The 24,157-nt window shown below is 45.9% G+C and overlaps 1 protein-coding gene across 5 annotated transcripts in view; it reads left to right on the top strand.

The window, feature by feature from the left end:
* Window positions 1–23,949, top strand: part of FLI1 (Fli-1 proto-oncogene, ETS transcription factor) — a 129,513-nt gene extending 105,564 nt beyond the window's left edge. For all 5 annotated transcript variants that reach the window (XM_083588766.1, XM_083588767.1, XM_083588768.1 and 2 more), the window contains 4 exons: window positions 12,587–12,658; window positions 16,756–16,818; window positions 17,226–17,273; window positions 19,968–23,949. In XM_083588766.1, coding sequence (XP_083444892.1) covers window positions 12,587–12,658; window positions 16,756–16,818; window positions 17,226–17,273; window positions 19,968–20,497 — 713 coding nt within the window. In that variant the 3' untranslated portion in view covers window positions 20,498–23,949. The remainder of the gene's footprint in view (window positions 1–12,586; window positions 12,659–16,755; window positions 16,819–17,225; window positions 17,274–19,967) is intronic.
* Window positions 23,950–24,157: the final 208 nt, after the last annotated feature.

Raw genomic sequence — 24,157 nt, forward strand, 5'->3', positions numbered from 1 at the left:
ACACCTCCTTTGGAAGAGACACACTGTAAAGGACATCTGGTAAAGACTATGGGGCCTGGGCTTGTTTCTGCGGGAAGGTGGGAACTGTAGACAAGCAACAATCTAAAGGGCACTCTGGAATGAAGTGGTACTGCAGACTGGGACTTGAAATGCACCGAAGGTTAAAAGGGGATACAGTGGTACCTCGGGTAACATACGCTTCAGGTTACATACGCTTCAGGTTACAGTCTCCGCTAACCCAGAAATAGTACCTCGAGTTAAGAACTTTGCTTCAGGATGAGAACAGAAATTGTGCTCCGGCGGCGCAGCAGCAGCAGGAGCCCCCATTAGCTAAAGTGGTGCTTCAGGTTAAGAACGGACCTCCGGAACAAATTAAGTACTTAACCCGAGGTACCACTGTATTACACACTGTGGAACCAGAAGACCATGAAACTCAAGGCCAGCATTTCAGGGGTTGTGTTTATTTGCACAGTATAACTGGGGAACAGAAATGACTGCTAAATTAGGATATCTCTCTCTCTCTCTCTCTCTCTCTCTCTCTCTCTCTCTCTCACACACACACACACACACACACACACACACCCTCAATAACAATTAGCTTGGATGCCACCTTAGTCAGTAGGCATGCTATCATACCCTCCAAGATTTCTCAAAGGAAAATAGGGATGCCCTAAGGAAAAGTGGGGCATTCCAGGATCAAATCAGAAACTGGGATGGCTTTTGCAAATCCAGGACTGTCCCTGGAAAATAGGGACACTTGGAGGGGCTGTGCTATGCATTCCTTGCTGGTGTTAATTGGCTATTAATCAGCATTCATGGTTAGGAGCCAAGCCACTAAGCAAGAGAGCAGCTTGCTCCTAACAGTATCACAGGCGGTTGTGGTTTTGCCGGGGAACATGCTCAGGTTGTCTCTGGCTCCCTCCACAACAGTCTGCCTTGTGGTTCGTGTGGCAGGTTCCTTTGGGATCAAGCCCAGCCTCCTCTGGACATTGGCTGAGGTTCCCCGTTAGCAAGCATCCCAACCGTACAAATGTACGGGGTTTCGCGTCCTTGGTACAAATTGTCTTCAGCTGCCTTGGAGACCTGAGTGGTCCTAATGAGAATCATCAGGCTTTCCTGGCCAAGGAACAATTTTATTGCAAACGAAATGAGGCTCCTCTCATCACTAAGTGGAACGATTTGGGCCTCTCTGCTTGTTTTGCTTTAATGGGAAAGAGTCTGTTTCAGTTTCCATGACTTGGCAGACCAGGTCAGATATTGAAGGCGCATAAGGAAAATGGGAGACATCACAAGGTAGTTTATGTGCAGGCAAGGTAGCATCCATAGAACACCGTTCACGTTTTGCCAAACCCAGATTTCAATATGGCAATGCAAAGCTTATGTAAGGAGTGGCTAAATCTTTTGAGGGTGGCATTGACCCTCAGTCAACATTCTGAGGGCCATTCATCAAAGTGGGTGTGGCCAATGTGGGCGTGGCCAATGTGCAAAAGTGGGTGTGGCAAGAACTTTAGAATTCTCAGGTCTTCTTCTTTGTCCATTAGCTGTTCAGCGCCATTTTAAATCCTTATTTTTATCATCCATCGTTCAATTCAGCAAAAAGCAGTGACAACAATTTAAATGGACAAATGTAAGGGGTGTGCACAGAAGACACGGAAACCTTTTGGCATCGCAGCGGTTGAGCACACAGGAATGGTCAGGAATGTTGCTTTTTAAAAGGGGAAATTACATTTTTGTTTTTAAAAGGCCAGATTTTGGTGAGGGGCTTCGGAGTCTGCAAAAAGCTTTTGGCAACAGTTTTTAAAATGGGGAAAAAATGGCAGAGAAGGTGGGGGGGGGTTGAGGACACAAAAAACCAACAGAGGACACGTGGTAGAGGCTGAGGCCCCAGCCCAGTTGCCACCGTGGCGCCTGAGACCTGGAGCTAAGGCAGCGGGTGGTGGTGGCAGGCAGAGAATGGGCACCCACAGTGAAAACTTTGGGGGTACCCAGGGCCCCCTGGAGATGGCGCCAGTGCCTTTTGGTAAAATGGCATAACAATAGGGGAACCACAGGAGCATGTGTTTGTGTGTGTTTCATTTTATAGTTTTTAATTTGTTTATTTATCTAAGAAAGGACATACAGTTAAGTAACATGCAATATAAGAAAGAAAAGAGACGGACAGACAGTCAGACAACACAACCGAATGAAAATTAAACGTACACACAAAATGCAAGTTTGAGTTGTTTCGTTCATTATCCCTGAAGATAATTATTATTGGCGTTGGGACTGGGGTAGTAATGCCCCTCTGCCCCGCTAAATTTTATAGTTTTTACTTATTTTTTTATTTTGTATTCTTGTAAATCGCTTAGAGAACATTGTAATTAAGTGGCACATACCTTGTTTGAATGAATGAATGAATGAATAATTCTATGACCTTGATGGCTTTGATGTCCCAGTCTAATGCAAAGCAGGCACTCATGTACCCCTCTGCGGTAAATATGCACAAACAGGACATATTTCTATTCAGATTATTGTAATTCTCTATAGATTTGTCTATAAATCAGCACGTGCATGTTTGTGCAAACCAGTGTCCTCTTTTTCCTCAGTGTGTTTCCTCTTTTTTTTGTGTGGGCAGGGTGGGGGGAGTTGCAGTGTGCAAGTGGTTAGCCTATTGCAGATAGTGGGCAGACACCACCACTCCTGTTCCAACGAGGATGGCAGTCAGGGCAATGAGTTAAAAAAACACCACAACCTTCCCCATATGTGAGGTCCAAATCTGTTCTTCCCTCCAAACACACACACACAGAGCAATTTAATTAAAACAGCAACAGCTATGCAACGCTAAAAACTCTTTAAGAAAATAGCACCTCTTGCTGCGCCCTCAGAAGTAGAGTTACTCTAGAATAGGGGTCAGCAAACTTTTTTAGCAGGGGGCTGGTCCCTGGTCCCTCAGACCTTGTGGGGGTCTGGACTATTTTTTTGGGGGGGGGGGAATGAATTCCTATGCCCCACAATAACCCAGAGATGCATTTTAAATGAAAGGACACATTCTACTCATGTAAAAACACGCTGATTCCCAGACCGTCTGTGGGCCGGATTTAGAAGGCGATTGGGCCGCATCTGGCCCCCGGGCCTTAGTTTGCCTACCCATGCTCTATAAAGAGTGAGTTCTAGATCTTTTTCCACAAGGGAAGGATCACCCCCCCCCATAAATAATATATTGGTTTTTGAAGCATCTTTTGTGAATGCAGGAGGCCATCCTACCAGGAAGACCTTCTGCAGATAGAAAAACACACCTTTGCTTACCCTGAGAGCCAGTGTGGTGTAGTGGTTAAGAGCGGTAGACTCGTAATCTGGGGAACCGGGTTCGCTTCCCCGCTCCTCCACATGCAGCTGCTGGGTGACCTTGGGCCAGTCACACTTCTTTGAAGTCTCTCAGCCCCACTCACCTCACAGAGTGTTTATTGTGGGGGAGGAAGGGAAAGGAGAATGTTAGCCGCTTTGAGACTCCTTCGGGTAGTGATAAAGCAGGATATCAAATCCAAACTCTTCTGAGAGATTTCATAGAATTGGAGGGGAACCGCAAGGGTCTTCTGATCTAGTCCTCTGCAACGCAGGAATATCAACTAAACTAAAGCATCCATGAGAGATGGGCATTCAACCTCTCCTGAGACTCCACTCCCTCCTGAGGGAGTCCCTTGCACTGTCAAACAGCTCTTCCCTTCATTACGTTCTTCCTGACATATAGTTGGAATCTCCTTTCTTTTTAACCATCTCTCCCTCTCAGGAACCCTTTGCATCTTTCCCTCATTCCTTTTTTCCCCCTTTACTGGCTGAACAACCCAAAATCCCTGTCAGGACTTGGCGCACCAAAATTTGCTGTTGTCCCCCACCTGCGACCACCACCACGTATACTTTATGTTGTTGTTGCTGCTGCTGCTGCATGGAACTATAAAGCCGGGATTCTTTGGTTCCAGGAGAAACAGTAGCTTGCTCTTGGGGGCTTAAAAAAAAACAACCACCACTGTTTTCCTTTGAAATTCCAGGGCTGCTGTTGTGTCTGCATTTCTCCATGACCCTCTTTGGAGGTAGCCATGTGCATTTTTCAGAGAGAGAGAGAGAGAGAGAGAGAGAGAGAGAGAGAGAGAAGGGGGGAAAGGAGGGGAAGGCAACCCCTCCTGAAAACAAAGCCCTGTTGTCTCTGCGCTGGAGCAGGCAGGAAACACTGCTCACAGGGGATCCCTGAAGGCCAGGACTGTCCCAGCGCGAGACTCCAGTGCGCTGAATTCAACCTGACAGCTTGTCTGGAGCACTTTCTAAGTAACCATTATCCTTCCTTTGCCCCTTGCTAAATAAGGGGGCTTCTCTGCCCCCATCCATCTCCCTCCCCCCCTCTGCCTTGAGTGCATGGAGTGCAGTCCTCTGGCACATGTGTGCAAGGAATGCGCTGGAGGGGATACCTTTGCCCCCTTCAGAAAGATCCCAGACTGATCCGGGCTTTTTCCTAAGACAAAAAGTTAATGCGTTTCCTGATGGTGTGTTTCTACAGACCAACAGCGTGTGTCTATCTCCAGCTTGCATTACGCCTGTGCTCATGCGTGTGAGTGCTGTGTTTCCGCACAGTTATGGCTGCATGCACACCATGCAATTGAATCCCATTTCCTCTTCCCCAAGAATCCTGGGGACTGTAGTTTTTTTGAAGGGTGCTGGGAATCGTAGTGCTGGGAAGGGTAAGCTACAGCTCCCCAGATTCATAAGAACATAGGAAGAAGGCTGCTGGATCAGGTCCATGGGTGCCCAGGTAGCCCAGGATCCTGTACTCACAGGGGCCAGCCAGGGGCCCCAAAGGGAAACCCACAAGCAGGATTCAAACACAAGAGCCCTCTCCTTTCCTGCAGCTTCCAGCAACTGGCATCCACAAGCATCCACAACCACACAGTGAAGACCTTACTTGGAAAATCAATACAACCCAGGTGGTTAAGAAAGCCCAGCAGAGACTCCATTTCCTCAGAGTATTGTGAAAGAACGATGTCAATCAACATTTGATGACCTCCTTCTACCAGTCTACCAGTCCACAATAGAAAGTGTCCTTTCATACTGCATCACGTGTGGTACGCTGGTTTGACATAAACTGATAGGAAGTGCCTACAGAGGGTGGTGAATACAGCACAAGATATTATGGGCTGTCCCGTGAATCCACTGGATGAAATAGCAGAAAAACGTTGCCTCAGGAGAGTGAGGAAAAGTCTCACACCCTGGCCGGCATTTTCTTGATCTCCTGCCCTCAGGCAGAAGATATAGAAGCATGATTAGTCGCACCAACAGGGTAAAGAACAGCTTCTATCCGTGGGCTGTTAGGCTGCTGAATGAGAAGATAACAACAGGGCAACTAACTTTCGGGTTTGGTGGGTGTGCGTCAGTAAATGAGGGGAATTAGTCTTAAGAGAACTGAGTGGGGGGTGCTTGTGTAATCTCACTGTATACAAGTTGTACAAGTGACAATAAAGTACTTCAATTTCAATTTCAATTTCAATTGCTGCCTCCAACTGTGTAGGCAAAGCATAGCCATCGTGGCTAGAGGCCATCAATATCCCTTTCCTCCTCCATGAATTTGCCTATTCCTCTTTCAAAGCCGTCTGAGTCGGTAATCATCATTGCCTCCTGTGGGAGGGAGTTCCATAGTTTAACGTTGCAGAGAGGGAATGTGCATCAAATGAATGGCATGTCTGCAGCCTCGCCATGCAGAAACAGAACCAGGGTCGTGTCCTGGTTAAAAGTGTTGGACGAGGACTTGTTCTTCTAGTCCCCACTCGCCAGTAAAGTTCACTGGCTGACCTGATCTGGTCGCTATCTTCCCGCCTAGCCTACCTTATGAGGCTGTTGTGAGGATTACGTTGGGGAAGAAGGCACAGAACCACGCAGATGCACCCTGAGCTGTTTGGAGAAATAGATCTTGCATTTCTATTGGCTGCAAGAGTGTAGAGTCCAATTCCTGAAAATCTGTTTGATTTCATTTTTTTGCTGGGTGGGGCAAGGCTGACAGCAGCATAACTTTCACCAGTGGAGTCCCAGGACTTAAACTAGTGTGGTGGACTTACACCAGCACATCCCTGGTTGAGCCAGGATGAGGAAGACCCACCTGTTGAGGGGGCACCTATTCTGAACATACTCATCTTGGCTGACCTTGGGCTTGGATGGTGCTTCAAGTGGGTGGAATTTCCCCCACCTCTAAAATCACTTTAAATTATTTTATTTGCATACGCTGCAACCCCACTCTCAACATACCTTTCCCTGGGTGACTAACAATGGAATAAGCATAAAAGTGCATTTTCTTTTTAAAAGAAAAGAATAAAGTTACTGGCATAGAGATGAACGCAACAGGAAGCAACTGTTTATTCAAGAGAGCAGGAGTAGCTGACCCCTAAGCCAGATCTAGCCTGGCAAGCTGGAAGCTTCATCACCCCATTTCAGGGCTGTGGGGCTCCCTCCACGCTGAGATGGGGAGAGAAAATGTTTTCTGCCTGCCGGCCCTCTTGAGAGGTTGCTTATCATCAATGTGGCCCTCAGGCCAAAGGGGGTCAGCTACCCATGAAGCAGGAGATTAAATCGAAATAGTTCTAAATGTTAAAAGATGCTAACGTTAGCTTTTCTTAAAAGCCTGGGAAAACCAGAAAGGCCAAAAGGAAAGTATTTCTTTAGGCAAGCCGTGATTTCCAGTGCATCCTATACACCAGGGGTGTCCCCGTAAATGCTGCCGGACTCCAACCCCAGTCAGTCCCAGCCAGCTTGGGCGAGATCAGGAATGATGGGAGTTGTAGTCTGGCAGTATTCAGAGTGCCCACCCTCCCCCAGGTTCCACATCCTGACTATGTAAATCAGAAGTAAGCGCCACTGAATTCATGGGACTTACTGAGCACAGCTGTCAACTTTTCCCTTTTCTTGCAAAGAATCCTATTCGGAATAAGGGAAGTATTTTATAGGCCAAGGTTAGCAGCTGAAGAGGTCCCTGCTCCAAGAAACTTCCAGTCCACATTTCAGCAGTTGGCTAACTGGAAGGGAAAGCAGCTAAGGCTAGCAAGGAGCGATTCAAAGCTGAAGCGTCCTTTACAGGAAACACCGGCACAAAGGCGGCAGACAGAGCTGCTCCCAGAAATTATCAATGAGGCCTAAATGGTCTGCAAATCTGAGAGATCTTTGGATGAAAGAGTCCATGACGTTGTAGACATTGTTTAATATCCTTTTTCTCTGGTTTGCAATAGAGTCTGTGTTCATTCAAGGACCTTCTGGATGGAAACCAGATGGCTGTGAGATGACGGCTCTTGAAAGTTTCATAGGATTTATATTGTGCTTTTTAATTTTGTTTGGAATTGGACACACATTTGTCATGGAGGCCGTCACAGAGATCCTCATATCTGCTGAAGCCGGCAGGATGGCAGAGAGCTACATTAGAGGGCAGCTCTTTTTCCCTCATCATTTGCAAAATATTGTTACGTGCCACCTCAGTCCCCTACATCACCCTCCAACATTTCTCTGATGAAAATAGGGATGCCCTATTCTATAACTGGGGTGCGGGTGGCGCTGTGGGTTAAACCACAGAGCCTAGGACTTGCCGATCAGAAGGTCAGCGGTTCGAATCCCCATGACGGGGTGAGCTCCCATTGCTCGGTCCCAGCTCCTGCCAACCTAGCAGTTCAAAAGCACGTCAAAGTGCAAGTAGATAAATAGGTACCACTCCAGCGGGAAGGTAACGGCGTTTCCATGCACTGCTCTGGTTTGCCAGAAGTGGCTTAGTCCTGCTGGCCACATGACCCAGAAGCTGTACGCCAGCTCCCTCGGCCAACAAAGCGAGATGAGCGCCGCAACCCCAGAGTCGGCCACGACTTGACCTAATGGTCAGGGGTCCCTTTACCTATGGGGGACTTCTGGCCCTCCAGAAGTCATTGAACTACAATGTCCATCATCTCAGGATGTTTATTCCATAAGAATTATAATTATTTATATTATTTATATCCCACCCAACTGACTAGGTTGCCCCAGCCATTCTGGGTGGCTTCCAACATATAGATAACAGCATAAGAAAACATTAAACATTTAAAGGGCTGCCTTCAGATGTCTTCTAAAAGTTGTATCTTATCTCCTTGGCTCAGGGGTAGCATAACTCTGTACCTTCCAACATTTCTCCGATGAAAATGGGGACCTCCTAAGGAAAAGCAGGACATTTTGGGATCGGATCAGAAACCAGGATGGCTTCTGTAAATCTGGGACTGTCCCTGGAAAATAGGGACACTTGGAGGGTCACCTAGCAGTGAGAGACTGCAGGGATTCCAGACGCTTACCTAGGTTTGGTTTCCTTGAAATGAAGCTCAGCAGAGACTGTGGTGTCTATTGGATATATTTCCACACATATTTAACCTGAGCACAGGATGGAGGGATTCCCAGCATCAACACGCCAACAGATACTGCTTCTCCATTAGTTGCAGCTCTGGATCCAGCACAGAGCAAGCAGGTCTCTGTGTCTTCAGCTTCCAGCCTGCTTTCTAATCAGCTCCCACACACCCTCTCTTTCCCTGCCCCCCTTGCAGCTAGGGGAAGGGGGAAAACCACCCATTCATTCTATGGGCGGGGCAGTAAGGCACATACATTTGTTCTATGGCACAGAGCAATTTATTTCATTACAGTCATACCTCGTGTTACGTCCGCTTCATGTTACGTTCTTTCAGGTTACGTCCCGCAGCGACCTGGAAGTACCGGAAAGGGTTACTTCCGGGTTTCGCCGCATGTGCACAAGTGCAAAACGACATCACGCGCATGCACAGAAGCAGTGAATCGCAACCCACACGTGTGCAGATGCGCTGCTGCGGGTTGCGCTCTTTTCATGTTGCGAACGGGCCTCCGGAACGGATCCCATTCACAACCAGAGGTATCACTGTATATTAATCACGATGATTGATTAGTCAGCCACAGCCATTGCCTAGACAAAGGGGTTGGTCTGGCCATCTTGTTTTTGTACATTCTACCCCACCTCCAAAGATACAAAATCCCAATAATTGGAAGGGACTCGAAGCATCATCCAGACTGACCCTACCCCCAACTTCCATAGCTCAGAGCTGCATCTCAGTGTTTGGCTGGGGTGGGGTGGGCAGAAATCCAGCTTCTCCTGCCAACTTTGCCCAACTCAACAGGCTGGCTGCGAGCTCTGTCACAAGAATGGGATTGTTTTTGCAAAATAAATAAACAGAAACCCCGTGCTCTGGATTGCTTCCCTGGCTGAGAGTGCCTCATTGTGTCTGAAACACATTTTGCAAGGCTCTGGGTTAGGTGGCTGCCGAGTGCTGCCGTGGTGCACACATTGCATTCATTTGGCTGATGGCAGGGGGGTGGGCTTTGGAGCCAGAGAGCCAGAAAAATGTTGGCTCCCCTAAGCAACTATTGTCATTGTCATTTTGGAAAAATGTGGAAATGCACTCATTAAGTTCCCAGTTGTTGCTGATTCCAAAATCCCCAACCCAAAGCTCCTCTTCCTGGGGCTGTGTCTCCCTCACAGGTTTCATCCGGAATCATAGAAGCACAGAATGGTAGAGTTTGAAGGTACTCCGAGGGTCATCTAGTCCAACCCCCTGCAATCTTTTGTCCAACGTGGGGCTCGAACCCATGACCTAGAGATTAAGAGCCTCATGTGCCACCAACTGAGCTGTCCCAGCTTTTAGTCTCATTTCTTCTCCATTCTAGTGTTGGGCCAATGGGCTGACTCCATATAAGGGAGAATCCCGTATTTCTATTGCAGAATGTTGAGGACTGGGATCTTGCTTGTTTTTAGGAGAAGGACTGTAGCTCAGTGGCTGAGCATCTGCATGGCATGCAGAAGGTCCCAGGCATCTCCAGGTACACCTGGTAGAGATCTGTGCCTGAAGCCCTGGAGAGCCACTGCTGGGCAGTGCAAACATTTCTGAGCTGGATGGCCCAATAGGCTGATTCAGTATAAGGCGGCTTCCTGTGTTCCTAGCAAGCTAATCCCTGGGCGATGAGACAGTCCCACAACCATCCCGCATACACGCAAATGCACACAAATAACTGACGAAACATGCATCATGCATACAGATGACTCTGCCTCTGTTTGTCTGTTGTTGTTTTTAAAAACCCACACCAGCTTCTAACGTTTAAAAAACGAAACCAGGAAAATACCAAGGAAGCTTTCCCCGCGCCAGCTGGAAGAGACAACAACATGAGGGGTTTTTTCCATCTGACAATTTTTGCAGTCTTTGTCATTCCCAAAAGGAGCAGACAATAGGATCTTCTGGCTTTAATTCGTTTGGGAGATTAAAGCTGTTCTCCTTCCCATCCCAAGAGCATTATCTCAGGACTGGTTTTAAAACTGCCCTTTCAAGGGTCTCTCAAGTGCCAGGTTCACCAGATGGCAGGGATGGGAATCTGCACTTGTGGCTAAAGGAAAGCAACAGAAAGACCCCTTTGCTGCTGAGTGGTGGGGTTTTTATTTTATTTTTTGAAAAATAGAACTGAAAATAATTGACAAGGACCAAAGGTTTTCTCAAACTTTCTGGTGGTAGGTTGTCAATTTCTTCTTCTTTGCAAAGTATATTATTTCACTGACTCGGTGTGGTCACAACTACTCTGTACATTTAATACATGGTTATACAGCTTTTAGGGACGCAGGTGGTGCTGTGGGTTAAACCACAGAGCCTTGGGCTTGCCAATCGGAAGGTCGGCGGTTCAAATCCCCGCGACGGGGTGAGCTCCTGTTGCTTGGTCCCTGCTCCTGCCAACCTAGCAGTTCGAAAGCACATGAAGTGCAAGTAAATAAATAGGTACCACTCCAGCGGGAAGGTAAACAGCGTTTCCGTGCGCTGCTCTGGTTCGCCAGAAGCAGCTTAGTCATGCTGGCCACATGACCCAGAAGCTGTATGCCGGCTCCCTTGGCCAATAAAGTGAGATGAGCGCTGCAACCCCAGAGTTGGCCACGACTGGACCTAATGGTCAGGAGTCCCTTTACATTTACCTACACAGTTTTTAACAGTCATGGAGAATCCTGGGAACCATAGTTTGCTGGGAACTGTAGCTCCGGGAGGGCAGCACCATTAAAAAAACCCTACGCTTCCCAGGATTCTCTGTGAGTGTTAACAGTGGCATAAAATTTCTTTAAATGCATGGCATGGAGGTGACCTTGGACCAGAGTCTAGTGAACCTGTGGTACACGGAAGTGCTGTGCAGGCAGCACTGTTGTAGTTTTATACTTCCATAATGCTGTTTTGTTTTGAAAATTAAAAAACAATGAGCCACAAAAATGGGGCATCTCATTTGCTGATGGTTAAATGTTGGAAGCATTTAGCTTTTTAAAAGCTGGTTCTTTTCTTGTTGAGTAAGGCTGTAGCTTGCTCTGTTACTCCTTTTGGTATTAGGCTTTGGTCCTGTGGATACTCATTCAATAATATCTCCCGGTTTCAAATCCTGTTGATTCAGAGCTGTTACCCTGAGGTAAAATTCTTGCTCTCTTGGAACATGGAAAATCCAGGATTTATTAGTATTTTTTTTTAGCGGAATTGCTGGCTGGAAAAGATCAAAACCAGCATGTACACACATTGAGTATACAGATGATAGAATCATGGAAATGTGGGGTTGGAAGGGACCCCCAGAGGTCATCGAGTCCAACCCCAACATCCTAGGGCTGCTGCAGCTGCCACCAAGAAGCAAAACAAGGCACTGAGTGAGTCAACAAGAAGTGCAAGGGAAGCAGGAGGACTGAGGGGGGGCAGGCAAGTGGTAAGAGAGGTTACGATTTGGCTTAGGGTTAGGTGTCAACAAGGGTATTCACATTTTTTAAAAGGCCCCACAGGAAGATGGTGCCTGTGGTCTATTTGGCATGAGCACCCTCTGCATGTGTCCGCTTCCTACATATTCCCTGTGTCCACTTCCTACATACTGTATTTTTCACTCTATAAGACGCACCAGACCACAAGACGCACCTAGTTTTTGGAGGAGGAAAACAAGAAAAAAAATATTCTGAATCTCAGAAGCCAGAACAGCAAGAGGGATCGCTGCGCAGTGAAAGCAGCAATCCCTCTTGCTGTTCTGGCTTTTGGGATAGCTGCGCAGCCTGCATTCGCTCCATAAGACGCACACAGATTTCCCCTTACTTTTTAGGAGGGAAAAAGTGAGTCTTATAGAGCAAAAAATACGGTATTTCTTTCAAGGTGCTATTGGCTACGTCCGTTATTTACATGCTGTGTCTCCTGGGCTCAGCTTGACTTTTCAGACGTCTTAGAGAACCTCACAGCTGCTGATGGTGATGCCCACCTCTCACACCGGTTGGCTGCAGCAAATCCAGGACAACAAGAGCGAGGGATCTGTGGCCCTTAAGATGCTGTCAGACTCCCACCTCCCATCAGTCCCAGCCAGCATGTCCAATTGTCAGGGAAGCCGGGAGTCATGGCTCATCAACATCTCAGAGAGCACTAGCTCACCTCGATCCCTAGGTTGTAACGAAAGCAAGCACAAATTTTTAACCACCTCCTAACAACCAGCCCTTCTTTTCTCCTGTTCTTGCCTCTGTGCCCTGCTCTAAATGAAACATTCGCTTCTTCTTTTTTCCTAGATGCTTCTTCCTATGATGCAGTCAGAAGATCAGGATGGGGCAATAGCATGAACTCCAGCCACAACAACAAAAGTGAGTTGCCGATGGCCTAGATGACAACTGGCACATCCTGTTTAACTTTTTTAAAAATTGAATTAAGCGCTACAACAATGGCTGTGTCCACCAACTCCTCTCACACAAAGGAAAGAGAGAGTCTTTAACCCATTTTGACCTCAAAATAAGCAGAGACTTCGGCAGATTTCTTCGGTTAGGCATCTCAGCTGTCACTCTCATCTGTATCTTGGATTGAGAACAGAAGGTGTTCAGCTGAGATATAGAAAGGGAGAGCAGTGCCATTGGCTCTGTTGATGTTCATACTGTGGAGGAATGGGGTTAAGTGACGCTGAAGTCCCGACCGCCTGTGTTACTGTGTTTTAATTTTAGTTTAAGCCATCTCAAGAACTTCTGTTAGTTCTTGTTTAGTCGTTTAGTCGTGTCCGACTCTTCATGACCCCCTGGACCAGAGCACGCCAGGCACTCCTGTCTTCCACTGCCTCCCGCAGTTTGGTCAAACTCATGCTGATAGCTTCGAGAACACTGTACAACCATCTTGTCCTCTGCCGTCCCCTTCTCCTTGTGCTCTCCATCTTTCCCAACATCAATCTTTCCCAACATCAGGGTCTTTTCCAGGGAGTCTTCTCTTCTCATGAGGTGGCCAAAGTATTGGAGCCTCAGCTTCAGGATCTGTCCTTCCAGTGAGCACTCAGGGCTGATTTCCTTAAGAATGGAGAGGTTTGATCTTCTTGCAGTCCATGGGACTCTCAAGAGTCTCCCCCAGCGCCATAATTCAAAAGCATCAATTCTTTGGCAATCAGCCTTCTTTACGGTCCAGCTCTCACTTCCATACATCACTACTGGGAAAACCATAGCTTTAACTATATGGGACTTTGTTGGCAAGGTGATGTCTCTGCTTTTTGACTCCCCCTAATTTCAGTGGGAGCTCTGCTCAGCTAACTCATTTATTTATTTATTTATTTATTTATTTATTTATTTATTTATTCATGTATTTTAAATATTTGTATGCCGTTGTATCATAAAAAAAATCAAAGCAGTTTATAGCTTTAAAAACATACAATAAAAACCATTAAAAAGTTTCAAACAGACATCAGTTAACATTGCGGAAGGGATCTCTACTTTAGCATCCCCTCGTAGCACAAAGTTTCTGGGCAGCTTAGAGTCATAAAACAATGTAAATATAAAATGAAACATTTTTAGAAAGCATTGAAATCAAAACTAAATAAATGCAAGCAGGATTTATGAAGGGCAGATCAAACTTTTTTTTGTACCACCTACCGTAATCTGTAACTTCACCAAAAGCCCGAATAAGACTCTCTATGCTGCAGTCGTTGACTTCTCCTAAGCCTTTGATTTACCGGTAATAGATAGGGGACAGCTGTGGAACAAACTGGCCCATTCAAATATTGATAAAAGACTTCTCTAGCTCACCCAACAAGTACATCGAGGGAACCTCATGCAAGTGAGACTGGGCCTTCAAGGCAATTCCAATTAACAGAGGTGTCAAGCTAGGATGTATACTGACACCCTTCCTATTTAATTAGTATATCAATAATCTCATCCCTGATATGGCATCCCCATCCTTTCTTGCCCCCACCCTTGGGAATCGTAAAGTGCCAATTCTGCTCTACGCTGATGATTTCGTTTTGTTATCTCAGAATAAAATCGGACTTTGAAGGATGCTGGTTAAATTTGGACAGCTGTATGAAAAAAAGAGCATCTAAAACATAACTATGATAAAACCAAGGTCACTGTATTTGGCAAGAGGACTACCAAATCCAGGTGGTCACACCCTTGAGGAAGTACCCAGATTTAAATATCTAGGATTACTTATCGTCATCATGGAAACCCCACCTGGACACAATTAAGCTTATATCTGGGTCATTCTACTGGGCAGCTATATAGGTTCTTCCATTCAAAGGGTGGGCAGTTAATCAACCCAGCTATTAAGATTGCCCAAAGGCTCTACAGGGCTGAGATATGGGGAATTGGTGTTAAATCTGAAATAGAGTTCCTGCAATAGGCAGATTTGGGGGCTTCCCTGTGGGACACTGGCAGCCCACCTCAAAGCTGAGTTGGGCCACCCCTCATTAGCAGCCAGAATTGATCTAGCCCAGGGGTCAGCAAACTTTTTCAGCAGGGGGCCGGTCCACTGTCCCTCAGACCTCGTGGGGGTGCCAAACTATATTTCGGGGGGGGGGAGGGAATGAATGAATTCCTATGCCCCACAAATAACCCAGAGATGCATTTTAAATAAAAGGACACATTCTACTCATGTAAAAACACACTGATTCCTGGACCAACTGTGGGCCGGAGTTAGAAGGCGATTGGGCCGGATTCGGCCCCCGGGACTTAGTTTGCCTACCCATGATCTAGCCTATCTGAGATACTGGCACAGGCTAAATGCCTTCAAGGATCATACTCTTACTAAGCTCTGCTGGTTAGAGCAACTAAGGACAGGGAACTGGGCACAAAAGTGCCAAGAGAATTTTAGGGCTTTTAATCTTCAAATGGAGAACTACTTAGCCCATGTGAAATTGGATTTTTGATCAGGATGCCAACCAAGACAGAGCATCCATCATTGCCGCCCATTACTCTACTTGGTACCCCCCAAATTAAGACCAATAACTCAAGGCTCCATTACCTTGAGACTCTGACCTTCCCACAACTAAGCAGGGCCTTTGTGGAACTAAGATTTCAACAAATGCCCATAGCATATTTGGAGGGGAGATATAAGGAAATTCCCCATATGGATTGCAAATGTATACATGGATGCAATCTGGCAGAGGACATCACACACTATCTGCTGATTTGCCTCCTGTATACAATGCCCAGAGGAAAATTTATACAGTACTGCCAATTCTTAAATGGCTTCCAGGTCAATCTGCACAGGACATAGCAGATAAACATCTGCAGGTACATATTACACACCAGGTAGCCAAATTTGCACCGGCAGCCAAGAAGCTCCATTCCAGCTATGTGGCTGCACTCCAATTTTAAGTTTTAATGTTGTAAATTTCTTTTTATGCTGTAAACTGCTACAGGTTACGTTGTATGATTTTAGATCAGGCATAGGCAAACTCAGCCCTCCAGATGTTTTGGGACTACAACTCCCATCATCCCTGACCACTGGTCCTCTTAGCTAGGGATGATGGGAGTTGTAGTCCCAAAACACCTGGAGGGCCGAGTTTGCCTATGCCTGTTTTAGAGGAAAGTTTCCTTTTATTCTCCATTGTAAAGGCCTTTGGCTATATACAATAAAAATGATTGACTTATCAACTAAACAAATGCAATGAAAATAGGGCACACAACACCCCTATGATTAAAATGCACAGGGTTGGTTTTTTTTGTTTTTACAAAAACGGAAAGACCCAAACTATTGTAGGTTATCTGGAAGGCCTGCATAAACAGACCACAAAGAAGAGGACCTTGGATTGACGGAGTCAATCTGAGAATTTTTAGGGGAGTGGGGGGAAGCTAGCAGGACTGTGGGGGTTGAAGGACAGAGCGGCTTTGTGGTGAGGTGGACAGAGTGGCCTAGTGGGTGAGGTGGGGCAGGGCAGCTGGGAATTCTTCTCTGGATTGGATTTGAATCCAAACCAGAGAAAAGTCCAGGTGCTGGTAAGGCTCCCCTCTTCTCTGAGGCAGGCTTTTTTGAGCTCACAAAGTCTCTTGCTCAGCCTGGCACAGGAGAACTTCACCAGCACCGCTCATTGGTGAAAAACATGGACTATGGCGACAAGGTCTGCCTTCAAATACAGTGGTACCCCAGGTTACAGAAGCTTCAGGTTACAGACGCTTCAGGTTACAGACTCCGCTAACCCAGAAATATTATCCCGGGTTAAGAAATTTACCTCAGGATGAGAACAGAAATCGTGCAGCAGCGGCGCGGCGGCAGCAGCGGCGCGGCGGCAGCAGCGGGAGGCCCCATTAGCTAAAGTGGTGCTTCAGGTTAAGAACAGTTTCAGGTTAAGAACGGACCTCCAGAACAAATTAAGTTCTTAACCTGAGGTACCACTGTATCGTATTACATAGTCTTCTTTTATTGTGCATGGAATCTGTTTCCTTTTTTCTCCTGCGATCTGAAATGCTTTCGTTTCTCTGATACCCCCCAGGTCCTCCTCTGGGAGGGACGCAAGCTGTGAGCAAGAGTGTGGAGCAACAGCGACCCCAGCCAGGTACTGGTGTCAGAAGTTTATTCCCTTAGAAAAATATGTATATACCCAGCCAGATGGGTGGAGCATTATTATTATTATTATTATTATTATTATTATTATTATTATTATTATACCACTATGACATAAGAGTGGTTTTAAGCTTACCCAAATCAAGCCTATTTGCCTCGTAATTCAGAAAGTACACAGAGGTGATGCACACCCTTAATAAATATTCTATGTATAACTATTGGTTACCCAGGACATGAACAGCAAGCAGGGATCTCTCAGGTGCTCTTATGGACAGTGGAAATAGCATCCCGTTGAAGCTAACAATAACATTGCAGTTTGCAGCTGTGATAAGTAGTCTTTGGTACAGTGGACTGAACAGTGTCTAATTTCCTTTTCCTTTTCTTGGTCTCTTTACTTAGATCCCTACCAGATTTTAGGACCTACCAGCAGCCGTTTAGCCAACCCAGGTGAGTCTAGTGGGTCAACAGGTTAACAGCCCATGGGCTCATTCTATCTTTCCAGTTCTTAGATCAATACCTTATGGCTCTCATCTCCTGTATGGGCTGCAGTTCTCACTCTGGGTCCCACCCCCCACCCCGTTCAATGAAACACTCACCAACTATTGGGGTCACATGTTGTTTTAGTTTAAGGTCACTGGGTTTCTGTCCAGGGAGCATTCCTGTTAGCTGAGAGCTTTTTAGGGTGGGGGCCGAGCACAGCATTCGTTTTGGAGAAAGAAAGAAAGAAAGAAAGAAAGAAAGAAAGAAAGAAAGAAAGGAAGGAAGGAAGGAAGGAAGGAAGGAAGGAAGGAAGGAAGTTGAATATATATTGGCTAGCTGGAGTTTTCTAAATCCAATGCCAAGATTCACAAGGCTTGAAAAATCATACCCTGAACACAGACATCCTAACCACAAGGAAGGTCATTGTTGAATTCTGAAGGCAGGTATGGGTGGGTCACAGTTGCATTGGCAACACAAAAAATAAGAAAACCTGTCAGTTTCATCTGGTCCAAGAAATAATAAACCAATGTATGGCATTGACTTGATGGATCAGCTTATACCTCACCACAGCCACAAAATATTAGCTGGAATTTCTGCAGCTGCTTTGAGCATATAATTACATTGTAATCAGGCAGAGGGCCTTCTTGGTGGTGGCACCTGCCCTGTGGAATGCCCTCCCATCAGATGTCAAGGAAATAAACAACTATCTGACTTTTAGAAGACATCTGAAAATGTTTAGGGAAGTTTTTAATGTTTGATGCTTTATTCTGTTTCTAATATTCTGTTGGGAGCGGACCAGAGTGGCTGTTCACAAGGTGAATTTCCTCCTTCTCCAATGGCTGCTATTTAACAGAAAACAAATGAGCAGAGTGTTGTGCTTTCATTCATGGGAGTCACCAGGTAGACCAGCTGTCTGGGGGCCCCAAAGGCAAACATAAAATTTACTGGGGATAATTGGTCATCCTTGTTTTTTTAAAAGCAGCTGCAGGGGGAGGAAGCCTGACCAGGTCTGACCAGAAGTACAGCTGTGAGGAAGGGTTTAACCCTTTTCACCACCCCCATGAAGTCCCAACAATAATCCCCTCTGAAGCTTCTATTTAATTGAGTGGTTCTCAAACCTTTTGAGGCCACCACCACCTTGATTCCATAAACTCACCCCCACTGCCCTATACCCAACCCTATAAAAAGCATCCTTCAAAAGAACACAATGCAATAAAATTCGCAACAGTAACAATTAATTGCACATTTATTCAAAATCCACTTAAAACTATAATTCAACAAAATTTGATGTACTCGATCCAGTGACATCAGCTTTTCAAAATCTGATAGTCATTTGCATCTCCAGCACCTCTTGCCTCTTAGTGCCCTCCTTGGTAATTCCACACCCCCCATGAGGGTAGTATCACCCATTTTGGGAACAACTGGTTTAATGGGGGACAGTCCATTGTCACTCGGCATCAAGGGGGGGATTGTTATATCCACCAGAGGAAACTGGCTATTGGTGCCACCAGCAACTTCTGGCAATGGCAGCTTCAGAGGAGGGAGGTTTTTGTCTAGTATATAGAGAAAAGGGTTCCTAAAGCTGCAGTCCTGACTAGCAACCCCCACAAAATTGGTACCATTTCACACACACACCCTAACAGATAGAGAAGATACATTCCATGTATCATCTTGACCAGGCATAGGCAAACTCAGCCCTTCAGATGTTTAGGGATTACAATTCCCATCATCCCTGACCACTGGTCCTGTTAGCTAGGGATGATGGGAGTTGTAGGCCAAAAACATCTGGAGGGCAGAGTCTGCCTATGCCTGATCTTGACCAACTCACATCCAAGAGATATTGGGATTAATAGGATACAGACAACCCCAAGCCACTTGGAAGGACATTGGAGGCAAACCACCACCGATATTTTTATTCCATTTATAGCTCACCTTTTCCTACAAGGAGCTCAAGGTGGCCTGCATGGTCCTCTCCCCTTCCTCAATTAATTCCCTCAACAACCCTGTGAGGCTGAGAGGTAGTGACCAGCCCCCAAGCTCACCCAGGGAGCTTCATGGCCAAGTCAGGGGAACTGAACCCTGGTCTTTCCTAGAGATAGAAAGAAGACAAAGTCTCTACCAGAGAAGAATGGCAGATGAAGTTGATGGACTATACTGAAATGGCTAAAATGACCAGAAGAATCAGAAATCAGGAAGACCAAAATTTTAATAAGGAATGGGGAAAATTATAACTGATCTTAAAGACCATTGTAAACAGTTAAAATCGTTAGTAGTATTGGAATATCACTTGTCGTTTAAGGGTGAATTCTGGACAAAATGGAGATGTAGAAGATTTGGATTATCATAAAAGATGCAGAAGGAAATGATTAATAACAGGACCCACAAAGGGGAGGACGGAAATCCAGGAGATTCCTTGGAATCTTGTTTTTATGACATATGTTTGATATATCTCTGTAAAATTTTAATTTGAAAAACCAAATAAATAATTTTTTATATATTAAAAAAGAACCTTGGTCTTTCCCGGTCCTTGTCTGGCATTCTAACCACTGCGCCACTTTGGCATTGATCAATTATCACTTAGCAGATGATATTTCCGGCCCCTTGGCTTTGGGGCATTGTACCTCCTGGTAACTGGGCGTTTCATGGCCTCTTCTCTTGCAGGGAGCGGTCAGATCCAGCTCTGGCAGTTCCTCCTGGAGCTGCTGTCTGACAGCTCCAACGCCAGCTGCATCACGTGGGAAGGCACCAACGGGGAGTTCAAGATGACGGACCCCGACGAAGTGGCCAAGCGCTGGGGCGAGCGCAAGAGCAAGCCCAACATGAACTACGACAAGCTGAGCCGGGCCCTGCGCTACTATTACGACAAGAACATTATGACCAAGGTGCACGGCAAGAGGTATGCCTACAAGTTTGACTTTCACGGCATCGCCCAGGCGCTCCAGCCTCACCCCACTGAGTCCTCCATGTACAAATACCCTTCGGATCTCTCCTACGTGCCTTCGTACCACGCGCACCAGCAGAAGGTGAACTTTGTGCCTCCACACCCTTCCTCCATGCCTGTCACTTCCTCCAGTTTCTTTGGCGCCGCGTCGCCCTATTGGACTTCCCCGGCAGGAAGCATCTACCCCAACCCAAACGTGCCCCGCCATGCCAACTCCCATATGCCATCGCACCTGGGCAGCTACTACTAGGAGCCTTTCTCCATGTGACGAGCTGTTCTTTTTCCATCCATGGATATCTCTGGACATTTCTTTTCTTGTTGCTGTTGGACATGTGCCTTTCCGTTGGGAAGAAAGCTGAAAAACTGGATATTATAATTATTATAATTATTATTGGAGTCAACTTTTTCTTTTTTGTAACTCTGTCTTGGACAGGCAGGTGGATTCTCCGGCGGGCCAGTATTACGCATTTTATTTTGGTTCTAAGCCTTATATCCTCTCTAGAGCCAAGTGGAATGCATTTCGGAATTTGCAGTGGTTATCACTTCAGATCTTAGACAAAGCGTTGTAAAGTCCAAGGCGCTTTTTGTTTTTGTTTTTTTTGTTTTGGGAAGGAAAAGACCAAGACCTCTAAGTCTTAGAAGATAAATGTTTGTTTGTTCCAGACTAATGGCGATGACCAGTTTTTTGTTTTGTTTTGTTTTCCGGTTTGGGGGCGGAAGCAGAAGCAAGCTCCTATATTATAGGACTTTGTTTGGAGACACCCAACTGGAATCTTAGCTATGAAGCCAATTGTGGCTTGTTGCTTTTCACCCAACTGGAAAAAAGAGAGAGAGAGAGAGAGAAATTAATAAATATATATATTCCTATAAATAAATATGTATATTTTAAGACAAGGGCATTGAAAGGACCTTTTGAGAATGTGCATTGTTGTTGTATCAGTTTTGTTAATATCTCCAGAAGCATCTGAGACCAAGGGAAAAAGAAGTTATAGTGGATCATGGGCAGGTAGTCTTATGAATGCAAAATGGAACTAATTTAAATGACAGCAGCTCCCAAGCTTAGGCAGGGTTTCAGGGGCTGCGAGAGCATAACCGATTCACGAGCGCTGTGCGTTTGTCAGGCCGCTACTCAGAGGGTCAACCAAGTCAGAAGGCAACTTACTGTATAAATTATGCAGAGTTATGTTTTTACCTATATCTCACAGTATTAAAAAAGAAAGATGAAAACTAAAACGAGTTGACCTCGGTCACAAATGCAGTTGTTGTTGTTTTTTACTATCAAATCCATTGTTGTTGTTGTTTTTAAAAATGTAATTTGTACATCTTTTCAATCTGTACATTTGGGGTGCAGCTTTGTAACTTTTTTTTTGCTAAAAAAATAAACTTAAAAAAAGGAAATTGTATGCAATGTGTCTGTTGGAAAAACAAGCCCGTGGTCTTGAAAAGAACAATGGTTATATCTGGAAACTAGGGCTGCAATTACACTACAAACTTACATTGATTTTGTGCCATTTTAACTGCCATGGCTACCCCCAGAGAATCATGGGAAATGAAGTCTGATGAGAGGAACAGGAGTACAGTCGTACCTTGGTACTTGAACGCCTTGGTAATCGGACGTTTTGGTTCCCGTACGCCACAAACCCAGAAGCGAGTGTTTCGGTTTGTGAACGCTTTTTGGAAGCCGAACATCTGACATGGCTTCCACTGCTTCCAGTTGAGTGCAGGAAGCTCCTGCAGCCAATCGGAAGCCGTGCCTTGGTTGTTGAACAGTTCCAGGAGTCGAACGGACTGCCGAAACAGATTAAGTTGGACAACCGAGGTACGACTGTATGTCTGAAACCCTAAATTACCTCACAGAGCCACAGTCCCCAAAGTTTCCTGAAGGGAGAAAATGCCCATTTAAACCACTTTCAGTTCATATTGTAGATATGTCTTAAGGCGTTCTGGGTAATTAAAATACCACTTTAGCTCACATTTCAGTTTATTTCTGATTAATGCCTGGTACCTGGTATTTTGATCAAGCCGTGAATATGTAACAATGGTGATTAAATAGAGCTGGGTTCCATGAGAGGAGAGCAAGGTTCTCTTTCTACAGGCACTAAAACTCTTCTGGGTTGATTTGTTAGCTGCCAGAATGGATGCAATAACTCTGACGATCACGTCGTACAGCACAAACCATTTCTGGCCTGTCATTTCCTTAAAATGGACATTTGCTCCAGCTCTTCTGGTTGCAGTCCAGATGCAGAGATTTGTTTTACCCGGTAAATTTTTCCTCCAGGACACCAGGCTAAAAGTAAAGAAACCACCACCGATAAATATTTTGTCACCCAAAATAAGCACCCGTCACTTATAAACTGGGATCTGCTGTTTCTCCCTAGTCCAGCAGAACCTGCTACAATTTCCAGCATCTCTGACCATTGAACAAGCTGGGTTGGGCTGTTTGAGGGTGGGCGGTTGGGTGCCCAACAAAATCTGGTGGGCCATACATAGGCTCTCTACCTCTGCCATAATTCAAACTCAACAATGAATAGGTTGACTTAAATCCCTAGTTTTTATACTGTGTTCCCGGGGACCCTGGGGTTCCTCTCCCCACCCTGCCCAAAGCTCCAGATTCATAGAAATATTTCATAGAATCATAGAGTTGGAAGGGACCTTGAGGATGATAGTCCAACCCCCTGCAATGCAGGCCCCATACAAGGATCGAACCTGCAACCTTGGTGTTATCAGCACCACGCTCTAACCAGCTGAGCTATTCATCTTATTCCTGTGTTGTGCAAAGGGCCTCTTTAGGTAGCAAAACAGGAGCAGCTACTGTTATGCCCCCTCTGGAGGTTGTTGGGACTCCCATCATCCCTTGCCACCAGCCATGATGATGGGAGCTGGAGTCCTATGGCAGTGTGAGGGCACCATATTGGTTTCCACTTTGGGAACAAGGGCCGCCCATTTCAGACTCTTGTGCCTGGTAAGCCAGTCCTGCTGTGTCTTGGAGTCCTCTTGCTCCTTCTGCTGAGTGGGTCCCTGCACTTCTTCCACTAATGGCTGGACCTGGCATAAGGCAACTCCCTGTGTTCCTAACGATGGACATGCTTTCCAAAAAACCCCCCACCGCCGCCAGTTTGCCCTCCACAAGCAGCCGCTTCATAAAATCCACACCAACAAGAGTGTTCTCTTGGGTGCGTCCCAAGAAGGACGAAGGTGGGGCCTCAGAGATCTGAGAGTGCTCTCCAGAAGCCTTCTCAGGACCCTCCACGAGACACGAGTCCCATGGCAGGTGTGGCAGGGTTTCCTCGGAAGACAAGTCAGTGTAGAAAAGGTTCCCAGAAGATCTAACCTGAAAAACCACAGGGGCAAAAGGCCATAAAATCTATTTCTAGGATGGGGAACCTCTAGTAGATGTCCGGATTCTGCTGAACTACTATTCCCACCATCCCTGACCATTGGTCATGCTGGCTGTTGGAGATTGGGGGAATCCAACAACAGCATCTTGAGGGCCACAGGTCCACCCAACCTTGGGCTATCATGATCTGAATGAAATTGGCAGAAATTTGGTTGTAAGTCTTCCCCCAGCCACAAGACTGACACCTCCAATTTGCATGTACCATCCCAAGCACAATCTAGAAAAGCTTACATGACAATGGGCAGTATCCCATGCTAGTCCTGCTCAGAGTAGACCCATTGAAATAAACACACATGGCTAGCTTAGTTTTGTTAATTCCAATGCATCTACTCTTGAGGAGACGCTGGTTGGATACAACCCAAGCACTGTTGCTGTTTCTTTGCTGAACAAAAACAAGAGGTCAAGCTAATCTTTCTCCATGTTTGTACTCTTTGGAATGTGGGTCAATCCTATTTTGCAAAATGAAACATTCCTGAAAGATGTATTTTCTAGTTTATATATGCAGTGTATTTT

The sequence above is a fragment of the Podarcis filfolensis genome, assembly GCF_964270895.1.
Source record: "Podarcis filfolensis genome assembly, chromosome: 15".
Lineage (NCBI taxonomy): Eukaryota > Metazoa > Chordata > Lepidosauria > Squamata > Lacertidae > Podarcis > Podarcis filfolensis.